We start from the raw sequence: 15,732 nt of genomic DNA, 5'->3' as shown, positions 1-15,732 counted from the left end.
GTGGATGTGAGCCAATCAGAGAGCAGTAGGGCTGAAATCTATCGGAGGCAGAGAGAACACCTGCATGTAGACATGAGAGGATGCTGGAAAATGTAGGCCTAAAGTGGCACTGTACAATATAATAGAATGGCTGCAGAACTACAGCACCCACATTTCCCTGCACACAGGACTGTTTTTCCCAGGCAAAAGAGGATACGGGGATGTCTTTTCAGAGAGGGGAGTGAGAGGTGCAGAACAACTGTCAGGGCCTGCGCCCTACAATAGAGGGGTCCTACAGACAGTAAAAGAGAAAGTTGCTGTACCATGTGAGTAAAGGAGCCATAAGAGAACAACTGCAAGCCTCCTGTGTGAGGGGACCTAGAGCAGTGCAGATCAACTGCTTGGGTGTCTGCCCACATGTCAGGGGCCAAAGGACTGTGAGACAGAGATGTCTCCTGCTGTACAGGAACCTAAAGCTGGAGGAACGCTTTGGCAAGAAGGCCTGCAGTCAGGGAGAGCCAGAGAGGGACTATATGTGAGGACTGGAACTTATGGAACAGGTGACAGCCAACCAAGTACATGGGACTGGGCCTATTACCTGCCAAGAGTGGTGAGCTGAACTATACATTCTAAACTCTTGCCAAACAGTTAACACTACAGAGACTGTTCTTACCTAGCAGCTCATCTGTAACTCGTTGCTCACATTCTTATAGGTATAGTGCACCACTGACAGAAAGGCCCCACCAAAAGCCAACTGCTATTGACTAATCAGACGCCTTGTACATCAGTCAACTTCCAGGGTGTCCCTTATTAGGCCCCGTGAGCACATTCATTAAAAAGCTGCAAGCTCAGAGTGCACCTAAGATCACTATTATTGTGTTAGCTGATCCTATCGCTGCCAGTTACTGGTTACATCAGGTGAGCTTGATTTAATAGGGCCACAGTTCAGTTAAAAACATTACTAAAGACAAAACTTTTTTTTAGTTTTGGATAGCGTGGAGATGGATTAGAACCCCCGTCAGTTTTTCTGTTTTTTGCAGTCTGTACCCTTATTAGGGAGATTAACCCTCTCTATTTGTCCTGATTACCATTATCTTTGAAAGTGAAAGTAGAACAAAATCCCAAATTTTGGGTTGTCGCCAGAAAAGTAATAGAGGGGAAATCTTCCAATGGGGACACTAGTTCTGGTGGACTGGGGGTCCCCAATGAATTCCCTTAATCTACTCTTACATCCTTTTTGGCTAAGGGACAAGAAGTGAATGGAAATCTCCGCAATGGGACACAGATGGTGAAAAGAAAAAAAAAAACAATAAGAGTTAACTCTCCCTTGCTCTATCCAAAAATTAAAAAAAAGGTTTTGCCTATGGTTCTACTTCAAATCAGCCTGTTATACACTAGTGTTCACTTATCTAGTTTTTGAAGCTTTGAAGGTGTTCTATTATTTACACACTGTTTAACTGCCTTGATATAATACATTTCACTAATCTACCTTTCATATGTTGTGGCTACTTTCTGTGTGCTAATATAGAGTGGGTTACATCAGTTGAGCTAGATGTAATAGTGCCACAGTTCAGTTAAATCACCCTGTTATACGCCAGTGTTTACTTACTGTATCTAGTTTGTGATGTTTTGAAAGTGTTCTGTTGTTGTTTGGCACTTTACACACTGTTTAACTGCCTTGATATAATACATTTAATTAGGCTATCTCATCTGTTGTGGCTACTTTGTGTGCCGATACAAAGATACAAAGTGCAGGTATACTAACGCTTAAGTCACACAGGTGTGAGCGTGTCTCAAACCACAGTCAGGTGTGTCAGTGAGGAACGAGCAGTTTATAACCTACCATCACCAGCAGCCATCACCGGCAGGGGAGAGGGGTAAGTGCTATGCTGATAATAGACCTTATGTATTCCATAGGCTAGTAGCCCCCCACCAACAGTTAACAGAAAACATACCAAAGGACCCCAATGTTAGCGTTGATTTTTTTGATGTGGCAATTCGCAAAGCAGATTTCAAGTACGTGCACTGGCTGAAAAAAAAAATACTTGGTTGATCCCCTAAAACCCTAAGGGGGTGGCACATAGATTATCAAAGCACTGTATTTCATAAACAATTGTTGTCAATAAACAATTTCTTTTTTACAGTGCTGTCTGTAGCTCTACCCTAGTCTAATGCCCAATTTATGGACGCTCCTATGGGGGAGCTACAACCAGCACTGAAGCCCCCATTCCATCTTCAATTAGCAGCCATGTGCCTCCTATGCCACCTTCCTTAAAAATAACATAATTGTAAAAGAGCTGTAACAAAAAACAGCCCAGCAACAAGCTATTCTGGGAATAGATATTATGGCACTCGTCAATGCCAGTCTGCGTTGTTGTAAATAACGGCTGGAGTGGAGAGCCATCATTCACAGAACCACCAAACCCCAACACATACCAGCTCCTACACTCGTTTTATGGACAAAATGGCTTATTATTGTGTGGGTTTGTTTTTTTGCATGACGTGCACAATCATTCACAATGACACAAGCAGACAGTTGCTACTTGACTCTCTCTCTTGAATAGCTGGTGGCGCGGCAGGGTCTGGGCTCAGTCTTTGTTGTCACGACAAAGAAGGTAGCAGAAGAGATCAACGTAGGCTTAGAGTTGCAATACACAGCAGAGATGCAGATGTTCCATCTGGCAGCTTTTACACTAGCCATAGATGAATCAAAATTTTGCTGGTTCAGAAGACATCGGTTGAATTTCAATCAGTGTGTGGCCATCCCTGTTCAACAGAAGTCAAAGGATCCCTCTCTCTGGATACAATATTCTAGCAGAAGAAGGGAGGGCATTCATCCATGCACTGCACTTGTGTGGATGAAGAATCTGTTCATGTTTTTCCATTCAGCCCGTTGGCTGAATGAAAAAAGAAAAAAACATATATATGGCCAAGTTTGCGAGGAGTCGAGAACAGGGTGGGTTCTGTGTGCATGGTCATGCCCACTTCACCTCTATGTGGTGTCAGAGCTAAATACTAATGTGTCTCCTTGCCATCAACATGGTTGGACAGTGATGGAGGGGGTGAACTATTCAACCACACTACTCGGCAATTAAAGCAAAGATTTGCATGGGACCAAGTGTGATGTGCATTGGGTTCCCTGGGGAGTTTATCAAACTTTTTTTTTAATTATGGTTCTTTAAAGCTTTTATGAGATTTTAGAGATTGAGTTCACATTTACGTGAAGAAATATGTCCATAAACTAATAGATGTTTTCATATATTTGCCTGGAGTTGCTTGTTTAGACAATAAGCAGCTTGATAGCATCTCAGTGCATTTATTAGTATTCCTTAATAAAAGAACTGACACAAAGATTAATATTTACTAGATATAATAGAACTACATCTATACATTGTCAACTAGGCAGCTCACCACAGCCAGTAAATGATGGGTTTATGAACAAGAGTTTTGAAATTAGCTGTCACCAAATGCTTTTTTTTCCCCTAGTCAAACATAATTTCCAGCGGCATCAATTATTCATGGCAGGCTTAGATCTTTCATTTGTGTGAAAGGCTTTCTAGCCTCAGCAATATGAAACTACACAATTGTATATCACAAGTGGCTATTTAAAAGTGTTTGCTTAATAAGCAGAACGTCTGTCAGATGTATATCAACAATACTGAATATCAAGGTGAGAAAGAGGAAACACCTTTGTCTTTGTTCTTATGTTGACACTTGACACATTCTCTTTTTCTGGTCAGTGTGATACATATTTCTTGTCATGTATATACAACTGAATCACTGAATCATTGGCAAATATATGCAAAAAAAAAAAAAAAAAAAAAAAAGGAAAATATGTTCTTTTTACATGCATATGTTTATGTATATTCAGAAAGTCCTATTTAAAATAACGTATTATTATTTCTTAATAGAAAATGTTTGAAGTGGAACTGCAAAACTTTCGATACTCAATTGTACTCAACTTCATTCTACAGCTAGTCTCCCTTAATATTCTCATACACATGATTTATGTGAATTTAGTACACTATTTCATAAAGTTAAATCACATCCAATGATAAGCAGATTAGTGTTGTAAAACATGCATGCTGAACTTATGCTGAGCTTGACAGACCGTTATGAAAAATGTAAAGGGGAGTAAAACTGCAGAATTCCCTTGCTCTACAGAAGGAATTACAAGCACATGTAGCATTTATGTTTTTACTTCCCTTCCAGGAAAAAAAAAATCTGCTCTAAATGCAAGGTATGCCTTTTAACTTTGGTACGTTGGTGTAAAACGTATGGACACAAACATGTGTATTATAAGACCTGTGAAAATTAGTGGCAAATTCATATTTCTATGTCACATATGAACAAACAGATAATGACACTGTTATAGAGTAACTATTAGGGTTAATGGTCTGGGTGCAAAGCTATATGTTATAGGAAAAATAGGTCTCTCTGTTGAAGTAGCTCAAGAATTATTAAGAATAATTCTTTGAAGTTGAAAGAAACTTAAAAATGGACATGTCTTTAGATTGGTATTAGTGTGTGGTGGGGAGGATGGATCGTCTGAACGGCTGGGTTCTTCACCAATGGACTTTTGCTTTTCTGTTATTTAGGTTCAACATGAGCAAACAGACTAAACTCAATTTCTTCTTACTTACTCACTACAAAGAATATTGTGTATTAAAGGAAAATACAGCAACATCTAGACGGAAACGCTAGAAATTTAGCAGTGCAAAAATAAATACAATTCATACTGTACATATCCATACAATCTATACCATACAATCCAACAGGTAAGAGAGCAGTAACCCAACAGAAAACTTGCAATGAAAATTACATCTCTATATCTGCAGTAGAGGAAACATATTTAATGGCAGAACTGTTACCATTAGTGTAGATAACCCCATATGCCCAAAATTCTAAGTGAATTGGCTGTTAAAAGAAGAAAGTGAAAATGAGGTCCTTTATAGCAGGTACAGTAAGGTGTCTTTGCATATCTTCTGCCCTTGCTTCTAAAAAGTTGTGGTGACTACTTTAATAGACATACAATCAGGTATTTGTTTCCCAATTACAAAATACAGAAACTGTAATAAAAAAAATCAAAAAAAAATCAATGAATCCTTTGTTTTTCTTTTCCCTCAATTTTTATGCTGACACCCTCTCTGGAGTTGTTGTTTAATGCCAAAGACCAATGGTATTATGGATCGCAACTTCTACTCGTATTGAGAGGTTGTGGCATACCCACCACCTTCTAAAACCTAATAATTGGTGCTACAGTGCCTTAAAAAGGTATTCACACCCCTTGAAATTTTTCTCATTTTGTCATGTTACAACCAAAAACTAGGGATGCACCAAATGGGTTTTTTGGTGCCGATACCGAAAATAAATCTTCCTTGATCCCGAAAACCAAAACCGATACCGAAACAACACGATACCGAAAGTGACTGTTTTTAATAATATTTTTATACAGGAGATGGTCAGCGACTGCAGAGATGATACAGGAGTTGGTCAGAGACTGCAGAGATGATACAGGAGTTGGTCAGAGACTGCAGAGATGATACAGGAGATGGTCAGAGACTGCAGAGATGGTACAGGAGATGGTCAGAGACTGCAGAGATGGTACAGGAGATGGTCAGAGACTGCAGAGATGGTACAGGAGATGGTCATAGACTGAGGGCATGGTACAGGAGATGATCAGAGATGGAAGACATGGTACAGGAGATGATCAGAGATGGAAGACATGGTACAGGAGATGGTCAGAGACTGAGGACATGGTACAGGAGATGGTCAGAGACTGGGGACATGGTACAGGAGATGGTCAGAGACTGCAGACATGGTACAGGAGATGGTCAGAGACTGGGGACATGGTACAGGAGATGGTCAGAGACTGGGGACATGGTACAGGAGATGGTCAGAGACTGCGGACATGATACAAGAGATCAATGCAGCCTCACCAGTGCCCGTCAGATGCCGCCAGCCAGTGTCCCCAGTAGTGCAGCCAGTGTCCCCATTGCAGCGCAGCCAGTGTCCCCAGTAATTTAGTCAGTGTCCCCAGTAGTTTAGCCAGTGTCCCCATTGCAGCGCAGCCAGCGTCCCCAGTAGTTTAGACAGTGTCTCCCCATTGCAGACTGTGAAGGGAGAGGAGAGCAACTGCCACCTGTTTCATTATAGCGCAGGGAACATCAAAGCTTGCATTTCAACAGCTGTGTGGTCCCGCTGCGCGCCGTAACATACAGCCCCTCCCCCTTGTCCAATCCTGGGACAGGTGATCTGTCTATCAAGGTGCCCGGACAAGGGGAGGGGCTGTATATGACGGCGCGCAGTGGGGAACACACAGCTATTGAAATGAAAGCTGTGATGTTCCCGGCGCTATAATGAAACAGGCAGCAGCTCTCCTCTTTTCTACGATTTATAGGAAGCCCCCTTGATAGGTGGCACCAGGGGAGGGGGGCGGGGCCTCGCCCCCACCCAGGCCACGCCCTATTTTCTGCACCAGTATTGGCAGGAATTCTCTTTCGGCTTTTTGCCAAAAGGGCCATTTTCGGCCAATATGTTTCGGTGGCCAAAATTTCGGTGGATCGGGATTGGGATTGTATGTGATAGACCAACACAAAGTTGGACATAATTGTGAATTGGAAGGAGAATAAATATCTGAAAAGTGTGGGGTGCATTTTTGTATTCAGTCCCAACTATTAGTTGAAGAAGAAAGCCATTGTTTAAAGAGTGGCAAAAAGAAAGCCATTGTTGAAAGAAAGACATAAGTCCCATTTGCAGTTTGTGAGAAGCCATGTGGGGGACACAGCAAACATATGGAAGAAGGTGCTCTGGTCAGTTGAGACCAAAATTGAACCTTTGGCCTAAAAGCAAAACTCTATGTGTAGCAGAAAACTAACACTGCACATCTCCCTGAACACACCATCCCCACTGTGAATCATGGTGCTGACAGCATCATGCTGTGGAGATGCTGTTCTTCAGCAGGGACAGGGAAGCTGGTCAGAGTTGATGGGAAGATGGATGGAGCCAAATACAGGGCAATATTAGAAGAAAACATGTTATAGTCTGCAACAGACTTGAGACTGGGGCAGAGGTTCACCTTCCAGCAGGACAATGACCTTAAACATACAGCCAGAGCTACAATGGAATGGTTTAGATCAAAGCATATTCATGTGTTAGAATGGCCTAGTCAAAGTCCAGACCTAAATCTAATTGAGAATCTGTGGTTAGATCTGAAAATTGCTGTTCACAGACACTCTCCATCCAACCTGACAGAGAGCTTGAGCTATTTAACAAAGAGGAATGAGCAAATATGTCACTCTATAGATGTGCAAAGCTGGTAGAGACATACTCAAAAAGACTTGCAGCTGTATTTGCAGTGAAAGGTGGTTCTACAAAGGATTGACTCAGGGGGGCTGAATTGGAATGCACACTATACTTTTCAGATATTTGTAAAAAAAAATGTTTATCATTTCCTTTCACTTCACAATTATGTGCCACTTTGTGTTGGTCTATCACATAAAATAGATTTACCTTTTTGGTTTTTAACATGACAAAATATGGAAAATTTAAAGGGGTATGAATATTTTTTCAAGACACTGTATTTGATTATAGTTACATTTTTACATAGTAGGTGAGGTTGAAAACAGACACAAGTCCTTCAAGTCTAACCTATGTGTGTGAGATTATATACAGTATTACATTGTATATCCCTGTTGTGGTCGGTTAGGTGCTTATCTAATAGTTTTTTTAAACTAGCGATGCCCCCCCCCCCCCCCCCCCCCGCTGATACCACAAATCCAAAAATCATATTTTTGCCACCCAAATGCATTATTTTACATTTTTCTACGTTAACCCTCATTTGCCATGTAGTTGCCCATCCCATTAATTTGTTCAGATCTTTTTGCAAGGTTTCCACATCCTGCAGAGAAGTTATTGCCCTGCTTAGCTTAGTATCGTCCACAAATACAGAGATTGAACTATTTACCCCATCATCCAGGTTGTTTATGAACAAATTAAATAGGATTGGCCCCAGCACAGAACCATGGGGGACCCCCACTACCCACCCCTGACTGTTCAGAGTACGCCCCATTTTTCACCACCCTCTGAACTCGCCCTTGTAGACAGTTTTCAATCCATGTACTCACCCTATGGTCCATGCCAACGGACCTTATTTTGTACAGTAAACGTTTATGGGGAACTGTGTCAAATGCTTTTGCAAAATCCAGATACACCACATCTACGGGCCTTCCTTTATGTAGATGGCAACTCATCTGCTCATAGAAGGTTAACAGATTGTTTGACAAGAACAATTCTTCATGAATCAATGCTGATTACTGCTAATGATACCGTTCTCATTACTAAAATCTTGTATATAGTCCCTTATCACCCCCTCCAAGAGCTTGCATACTACTGATGTTAGGCTAACTGGTCTGTAATTCCCAGGGATGTATTTTTTGCCCTTTTTAAATATTGGTGCTACATTGGCTTTTATCCAATCAGCTGGTACCATTCCAGTCAGTAGACTGTCAGAACAAATTAGCAACAATGGTCTGTTCCCCAAGTACCCTCGGGTGCAAGTCATCTGGTCCTGGTGATTTATTAATGTTAAGTTTCCCAAGTCTAATTTTAATTCTGTCCTCTGTTAACCATGGAGGTGCTTCCTGTGATGTGTCTTGAGGATAAACACTGCAGTTTTGGTCACTGAAGCCCCCCGATTCCCTCGGGAAGACTGAGAAGAATAAATTCAATACCTTCACCATCTCCCCATCCTTTGTAACCAGATGTCCTTCTCATTCTTTATGGGACCAATATGGTCTGTCCTCTATTTTTGTAGTATTTACATACTTAAATAATTTGGATTTTTTTTTTGCTTTCCTCCGCTATGCGTCTTTCATGTTCTATCTTAGCCGCCCTAAATGTACCCTTACATTTCTTGATGCATTCTTTATAAAGTCTGAAAGCGGGTGATGATCCCTCAACCTTGTATTTTGTGAAAGCCTTCTCCTTTGCTTTTATATACATTTTTACATTGGGGTTAAGCCATCCAGGACTTTTGTTCGCTCTTTTAAATGTATTACCCAATGGGATTCATTGGCTAATGCCCTTATTTAATTATCTTCTTCCATAACTATATACCTGCACCGGTCCATTCTGCACCCAAACAAAATTGACGTCCTTTTTTCCTACAAATAGAGCTTTCTTTTGGTGGTATTTGATCACCTCTGCAGTTTTTATTTTTTGCGTTATAAACAAAAAAAGAGCGTCAATTTTTAAAAAAAAATTTTTTTACTTTTTGCTATAATAAATATCCCCCCAAAAAATAAAAAAAACAAATTTTTCCTCAGTTTAGGCCGATATGTATTCTTCTACATATTTTTGGTAAAAAAACAAAAAACAAAAAAAAACCCTGCAATAAGCATATATTGATTGGTTTGCGCAAAAGTTATAGAGTCTTCAAAATAGGGGATAGATTTATGGCATTTTTATTTATTTTTTACTAGTAATGGCGGCGATCTGCAATTTTTATCGGGACTGCAACATTATGGTGGGCACATCCGACACTTTTGATACTATTTTGGGACCATTGTCATTTATACAGCGATCAGTGCTATAAATAGCCACTGATTGCTGTATAAATGACACTGGCAGGGAACAGGTTAAACACCTAGGGATGATCAAGGGGTTAAGTGTATCCTAGGGAGCGATTCTAACTGTGGGGGGGTGGGCTACCACTGACATGACAGCGATCACTGCTCTGATGACAGGGAGCAGTATATCCTTGTTTACATCTCCCCGTTCTACTTCTCCATCTCACGATTGCGGGCCACTGGCAAACACAGAGTTTTCGGGACCCGCGTACCCGTGTACGCTCCTGCAGCGTGCGACACGCATGCACCGCAAGGCAGAAAATTCTAAGGGACGTAAAGGGACACCGGCTGTAAAGGGATGTGTGCAGCGGTCAGCAAGTGGTTAAATACATACTATGTCCTCTGTGGAGTGTTCATAAATCATATATTATGTGCACCTCTATACTTTGGTGCCTTCTATAGTTTTGTTAATTGTTTTATTTTTTGTATGTTTTTGTTGTTTATGCTGGTATATGTGTACCACTTTTGTATAACTATTCTAGTATGACTACTCTAACAAACACAACAAAAACAGGACTATGAAAATATTATTTTACCCAGGCATAAAAATCATTCTATCATTGTCAAATAAAAACAAAAAATCCAGAAAGAATATATTAAATTTTATACATCACTGAGCATGTCGACATTCCATCAAAAAGACAACAGCTAATTGTTCTACAGTAGTATTCATGGTCCACTAAGTAACAACTGCATACAATTATAACTGTACAAAAACCATCTGCACAGCACAGTTCATATGTAAAATAAAATAATACATGGCCTGCATATAAAGCGTCTTTCCACTCAGCACCACACCATTTGGAATCAGATAAAGAGTGACGGATATTGGATCAGGCATGTGATAGACTCTGGAGAAATTAACTTCTAATGATATTACAAACCTTATTTTAAATAGTGTGTGCTTCCTATGTAACTCCATTGATTACACATTGAAAGGAAAGTGTTTTTCGAACAACAAACTTGGCATCCATAATAAATAACAGTAACAGCCATTCTGCCAACATCCTTGGTAACCATGGCAATGAAAGACAATTTTAAGCTTTCTCTAATGCAGTTATTGTGCATCCAAAGTTCAATGCCTCTGTAAAAGCGCTTCAAAGGTATTTTTTGCATTTGGTGTCTGCATTAACTGTACATACTCACAGGTAAGTGATGATGTACAGTGAAGGCATAGAGACATAAAGTTAAAAAAACTCACCCCTGTGCTGACAAGGGATAGCATGATCCTTTCATTTAAGGCTAAGGTCTCTCCTTGCTTCATCTTGATCCTCTTCTTATCTAGACATTTCATTGCGTACCTATACATAGAACAACACATGTAAATCAAATTAATGTATAGTTCAAACAAACCCTTAGATTCAAAACATAAATCTAGCAGTTCACCTAATGTTAGTAAAGTGTTTCACATTTGAACTAGGATATTTGCAGCAGGTCACAGGAAAAAACAGGATTTTTGACTTACTTGAAAAACATTTTTTTTGAGAGTACAGAACACTACACAGAGTACAGAACACTACAGGTCTTCAACAGGGGCTTACCTTACCGTAAGCCCCTGTTGAAGACATGTAGTGTTGAAACGCGTCGGGACAGCTTTCCTGTACCCCACATTGCTTTTATATTCTGAAAATTAATTTTTTTATTAAAAAGTGATCACTTTTTAAATATTTTGCACGTCATCTGTTATTTTTGACATACAATAAATGTATCGGTCTTTGGTTGACCTGCACCATTTGGAGCCCCCTTTTGTGCTCTTTTTCATATACAATCTCATAACCCCTTTCCATCCTGAGTTGTGGAGGAGAAAGAGAGCCAGTCCTGGATATGCTTACGATTTAAGCGTCAGCTCCTTTGGAGTCTCAAGACGTGGAGGTGAAGACCCCTCTGCTGGATCCATTCAACCACAGTCCACATACAGCAACAGACTAAGCCTTTATGACCCACAGTCGTATGACATGTGTGTCCAACCATATCGGTAAGAGTACCCATCTATTCATCTTTGAAGGGTCGGTGTAGATGTGTCTTCAGACAACTGGTTCCAAGTCTTTGAAGTATTACACCCAGATTGAATTCACAGGAGTATTTATTCCTTTGCATTACTTATGGACTGTTGTGGCTATAAGGACACTGTAGATTGTCAACCCACATTTTTTTAATTTTCTTTGGGAAAAATATTTCTTTTTCACCTTGCTCTCTTTCATACTATTTTTTTGTGTAATACACTGTAAGATTTTGTTTATATTGAAAGTTTAAATTGCATCCACACATTTATAGTTCGTATAATATTCAGCGCTACACTAATTTATCACGCTTCTGTTTGGCTTTGTTTGCTTGAGTGTCAGCTGCTCATTATTTTCAAATTTTTTTATCCACATTTTTTCATTCACATTTTCTCACATTTATTCCTTTTTTGTTAGCGCAGTGTTTCTTCTTCATCATCCAAGGTGAAGGCCTGAGGATTGCTGGATCTAGTGACAAACCTGTCCAGCATGTTGTTGAACCTGGATACTAGCATGTCTATATCTGGCCTCTCCTACCAGTGGCAAAGGGCCCGATACCCTTCAGGGTTGCAGGACCACTCTCCTAGGTGCAGCCACTGACAGTTGATATCTGCCTGCCAATTTTTCACTCCTAAGATGTGCACAGTGGTCAGGGCCAGAACAGGTTGTTCCACCTTGTCAGAACCATATCTACCTCTTCCTGAGCTGTGCGATTTCTGGTGTCACTTGGTCTTTAATATAGACTACAGCCATGGCATTGTGTGATTGTACCCTTGTCGAAAAAGACCCCAAGCTAGGGAATCTAATGCTGAAAGGACAGGTAGTTCCCGGAGTTCAAGAACGTTGATGGAAAGTCTTGATTATGATTCCCTCTACAACCATTTTTCTTAGAGTGTTAAGGTCTTGAGGACTTCCCCCCAGGTCAAGCATCTGTTGGAGAATCTTTTAAAGCAAAGGTAGAAACTACTTGCCCGACTCCAGGGCCAGGTTGGAAATCCACCAAAATATTGAGACCTGGCTCTGGGAGATAGATGCATAGCGTGGTCTAGAGACTGGTTCCACTTGTCCCATGCCAATGGGATACTAACCTGCATGGACCTGGATTTGCGTGGCCAATTCCAAGCAGAATGTCTTAACCCTAAGCACCTAGTTTAGGGACCAGGAAGGAAGGGATGAATGCTGTTCTTGGCCTTTGGAACTGTAACAAGTTTGGAACAGAAATCCTGAAAACATTCCTGTTTGGCAAAAGGGACAATGGCTCAATGCAGAGGCTTCTGTTGCATACCCTGCAGATCTTTCCATTTTTCACCTGCTTTTTACAGGCAGAAGGACTGTTGGTCCCTTTCTGTTGACGTCACTTCCTGGATTTGGCTTCCCTGTTGTCTCAGACAGCCTAGCTGTCTTCCCAGTATCCAGGAGACTTGTGGCTTCCATCTGCCGGCCACTTCATAATATGCTACCATAGAATTACACCTCTGGATATCCCTGAGACTCAACAGTCTGAAAAGAGAGTTTATTTTCTAGCTCTTCTTTCCCATCCTCTATCTTCTACTTCTAAAAAGGGGTGCTAGCCATGACAGATTCAGAGACTAACCTAGGAAGAGAATTGCCCTTTAGGCCCCTGTGACCCAACATCTCTCACAAAACATGGATTCATCCATAAAAGTAGAAAACTCTTGCCAGTTCTAGCAGGAGCAATGGGGGACACCCAAGGTAACTAAGGAGGTTTCCTGGTGAGGGGCAGATGCAGAACACATTGACCAAAAGAGTGCATGGAAACACCTTCAGCCCATTTCCTTTCCCTGGTGATCTGGCATGGTAGTGAATAGGACCCAAAGGGTTATTCAGAAATTTGCTGAAAGGATTAGCAGACGCATGGTCTTTAAAGAAAGCAGGAATTGTAGGAGCCTGTTGTTCAAAATGACACCTGAGGATGCTGCCAACCGACAGCAGCACTGGATCGAGCAGGCCAAGGACACCACAGCCACAAAGAAGGCCACTCCCTGGGCTGCAAAACACCACTAAGTGCCAGTCTGGCTTCGCTGCTACCTCTTTAGAAGTCTGCATGCAGGTGGCTTCTCTGCATGCATGCTGCAGTAGGGGTGGACGGAAGTGACAAGCAGAAGAAATCCTAGGTGGATTTAAAGGGCTACGTCCAACTAACAAATCCCGACAGCAGCCATCAAAACAAGGGAGGCGTAGCCTGCTTTACCCACTTCAGAAGGGCATACCCACTAGAGGTCTTCAGGTCTTCGCACCAATGCAGATTGGCACTGCCCAGGACCTGTATGCTAACACCACAAATAGCATAATGTGCTAAAAAGGAGCACCAACTGCAGGAACCAGGGCTTGAAGTGAATTTACAGGCTGGCCCAGTGTCTTCCATCACGAGCAGGGTATTCAGTTGAAAGAAGACATTACCTAAGGACACTTGCAAAAAACTGTAAATTGCTGGTAATGGGAGGCATTACATTTGGGCCTTTACAGCTCTGCTTTGCCAATGTCCAGTCGCTGAGGTAGCAGCATATAATCCAGTTGTCCAAGACTCTGCCTGTGTCCTGTACTGTATAATCAAGAAATATATTTTAATACAAGTTATCAGCACCTCAAGTTCTATGGAAAATAAATTTGCTGTGGAGACACTTGTTTGTGGTTAGCACTTTATGGAGCTATGGGCACTACTGCATTGCACTTTATATTTATAAAGCTTTATAAAAACCGAGCGTGTGCTTTTACCATTTGCTGTTTATTCACAGTACCAATTACCAAACAGCAGAAAGTTTCTTTGGGAATTTTGGGTATTCTCAAAGGCAAACTGGACAGTGCCACGCATGGGTGCATACTCAAAGAGGAAGCTGTGAACCGAAACTGCAGGCCACGGTATGGCTCTGCATTAAAATTCCTTGGGGAGATTTCAGTATACTTTAAGTGGCCGCAGACATTCCGAAGAGGTTGAAAGCAAAAGGTACAAACTGTCTGTCATCAGAGCAAAATCTCGCAAAGTTGACATGGCCAAATTTACAAGTAACTTCTATGGAAAATGGAGGGGGATAGCAAGGAGAAGGTTATCAACTTAACAGTGAGGGTAAAAACAATGAGCAGCAGAGGTTCTCTAACTTGATCAGTTGACTAGTTCCACCAACAATGGATGGTCAGGCAACTCTGGATCAGCAGATTGGTCGACTTATCTCATGTCTACGAATACCCTTTGGAAAACCAAAATACATTAAGACTTCTAGACCGCCAAAGAGACACTATTCAGCTTAAGGGCAGGGATTCCTCAAATCCTAACTTTCTGCACAACCCCAACTCTCACACCTACACATGGTTTAATGCCCTCTTTCAAATGCTTGGACAGTTTTTTAAATGATGATGTATTTTGCATGACCCTAGTGTACAGCACTGAGGTCTCTAAAGGTATATCCAAGCTGCAAGGTTTCTCATTGCTGGGAGTAGCTACAGAATTATAGGGATGAAACAACCCATTTAGAAATGATTTTAAAACACTCCATCAGGTGCTTATATGATTTTTAAGAATTAGTTCACAGTCACAGGCTGAAAAAAGTTAAAAGTGTAGAGAAAGGAAGGTATGTACATTGGCATCTTAAGACTTACATTTTACCAGTGTCTGCTTTCCGACACCCATAAACTTCACCGAATCCACCTCGTCCAATAATTCGATGAACACTAAAATCATTCATGGTCAACTGTAATTTAGAAGAAAAAGTAATCAAATTAATAAAAGCAAAATGTCTGAGAATGATAAAACACAGCCACATGCATATGCAGGCCTGCATTCTTATAGAGAACTACTTTTAAACTGCAGTATATCAAACCTTTTATAATTCCCTAATACAATTGTGACTACTGTGTTATTCAATTTCTTTTAATTTTTTTTATAGATTCAATAGATTTTTTTAATCTCTGTAAAAATAAATTCTCCAAATTCATTGAGCGACGCAGCCAGATTCACTACACTTGTAGGAGCCCACTGGCAACTGAAGGATGCTAGTTGCTTTTAAAGGCATTGTATATCATCAATTGTTTTTTCTGTTTTTCCTGGGGTAGCTTCTTTCCTGGCCGTGGCACTGCTATCACCATCCACTAACAAAACCCTACAAAGA

General features: G+C 40.9%; 1 protein-coding gene across 2 annotated transcripts in view; it reads right to left on the bottom strand.

Annotated features, from left to right (window-relative positions):
* Positions 1-15,732, bottom strand: part of GRK3 (G protein-coupled receptor kinase 3) — a 415,982-nt gene that overhangs the window by 95,348 nt on the left and 304,902 nt on the right. For both annotated transcript variants that reach the window (XM_077461358.1, XM_077461359.1), the window contains exons 8-9: positions 15,224-15,315; positions 10,810-10,909 (exon numbers count right to left, since the gene is read on the bottom strand). In XM_077461358.1, coding sequence (XP_077317484.1) covers positions 10,810-10,909; positions 15,224-15,315 — 192 coding nt within the window. The remainder of the gene's footprint in view (positions 1-10,809; positions 10,910-15,223; positions 15,316-15,732) is intronic.

The sequence above is a fragment of the Lithobates pipiens genome, unplaced genomic scaffold (assembly GCF_037356315.1).
Source record: "Lithobates pipiens isolate NorthernLeopardFrog02 unplaced genomic scaffold, aLitPip1_a1.2 Scaffold_3, whole genome shotgun sequence".
NCBI lineage: Eukaryota > Metazoa > Chordata > Amphibia > Anura > Ranidae > Lithobates > Lithobates pipiens.
This window is presented reverse-complemented; position numbering and strand designations above follow the sequence as displayed.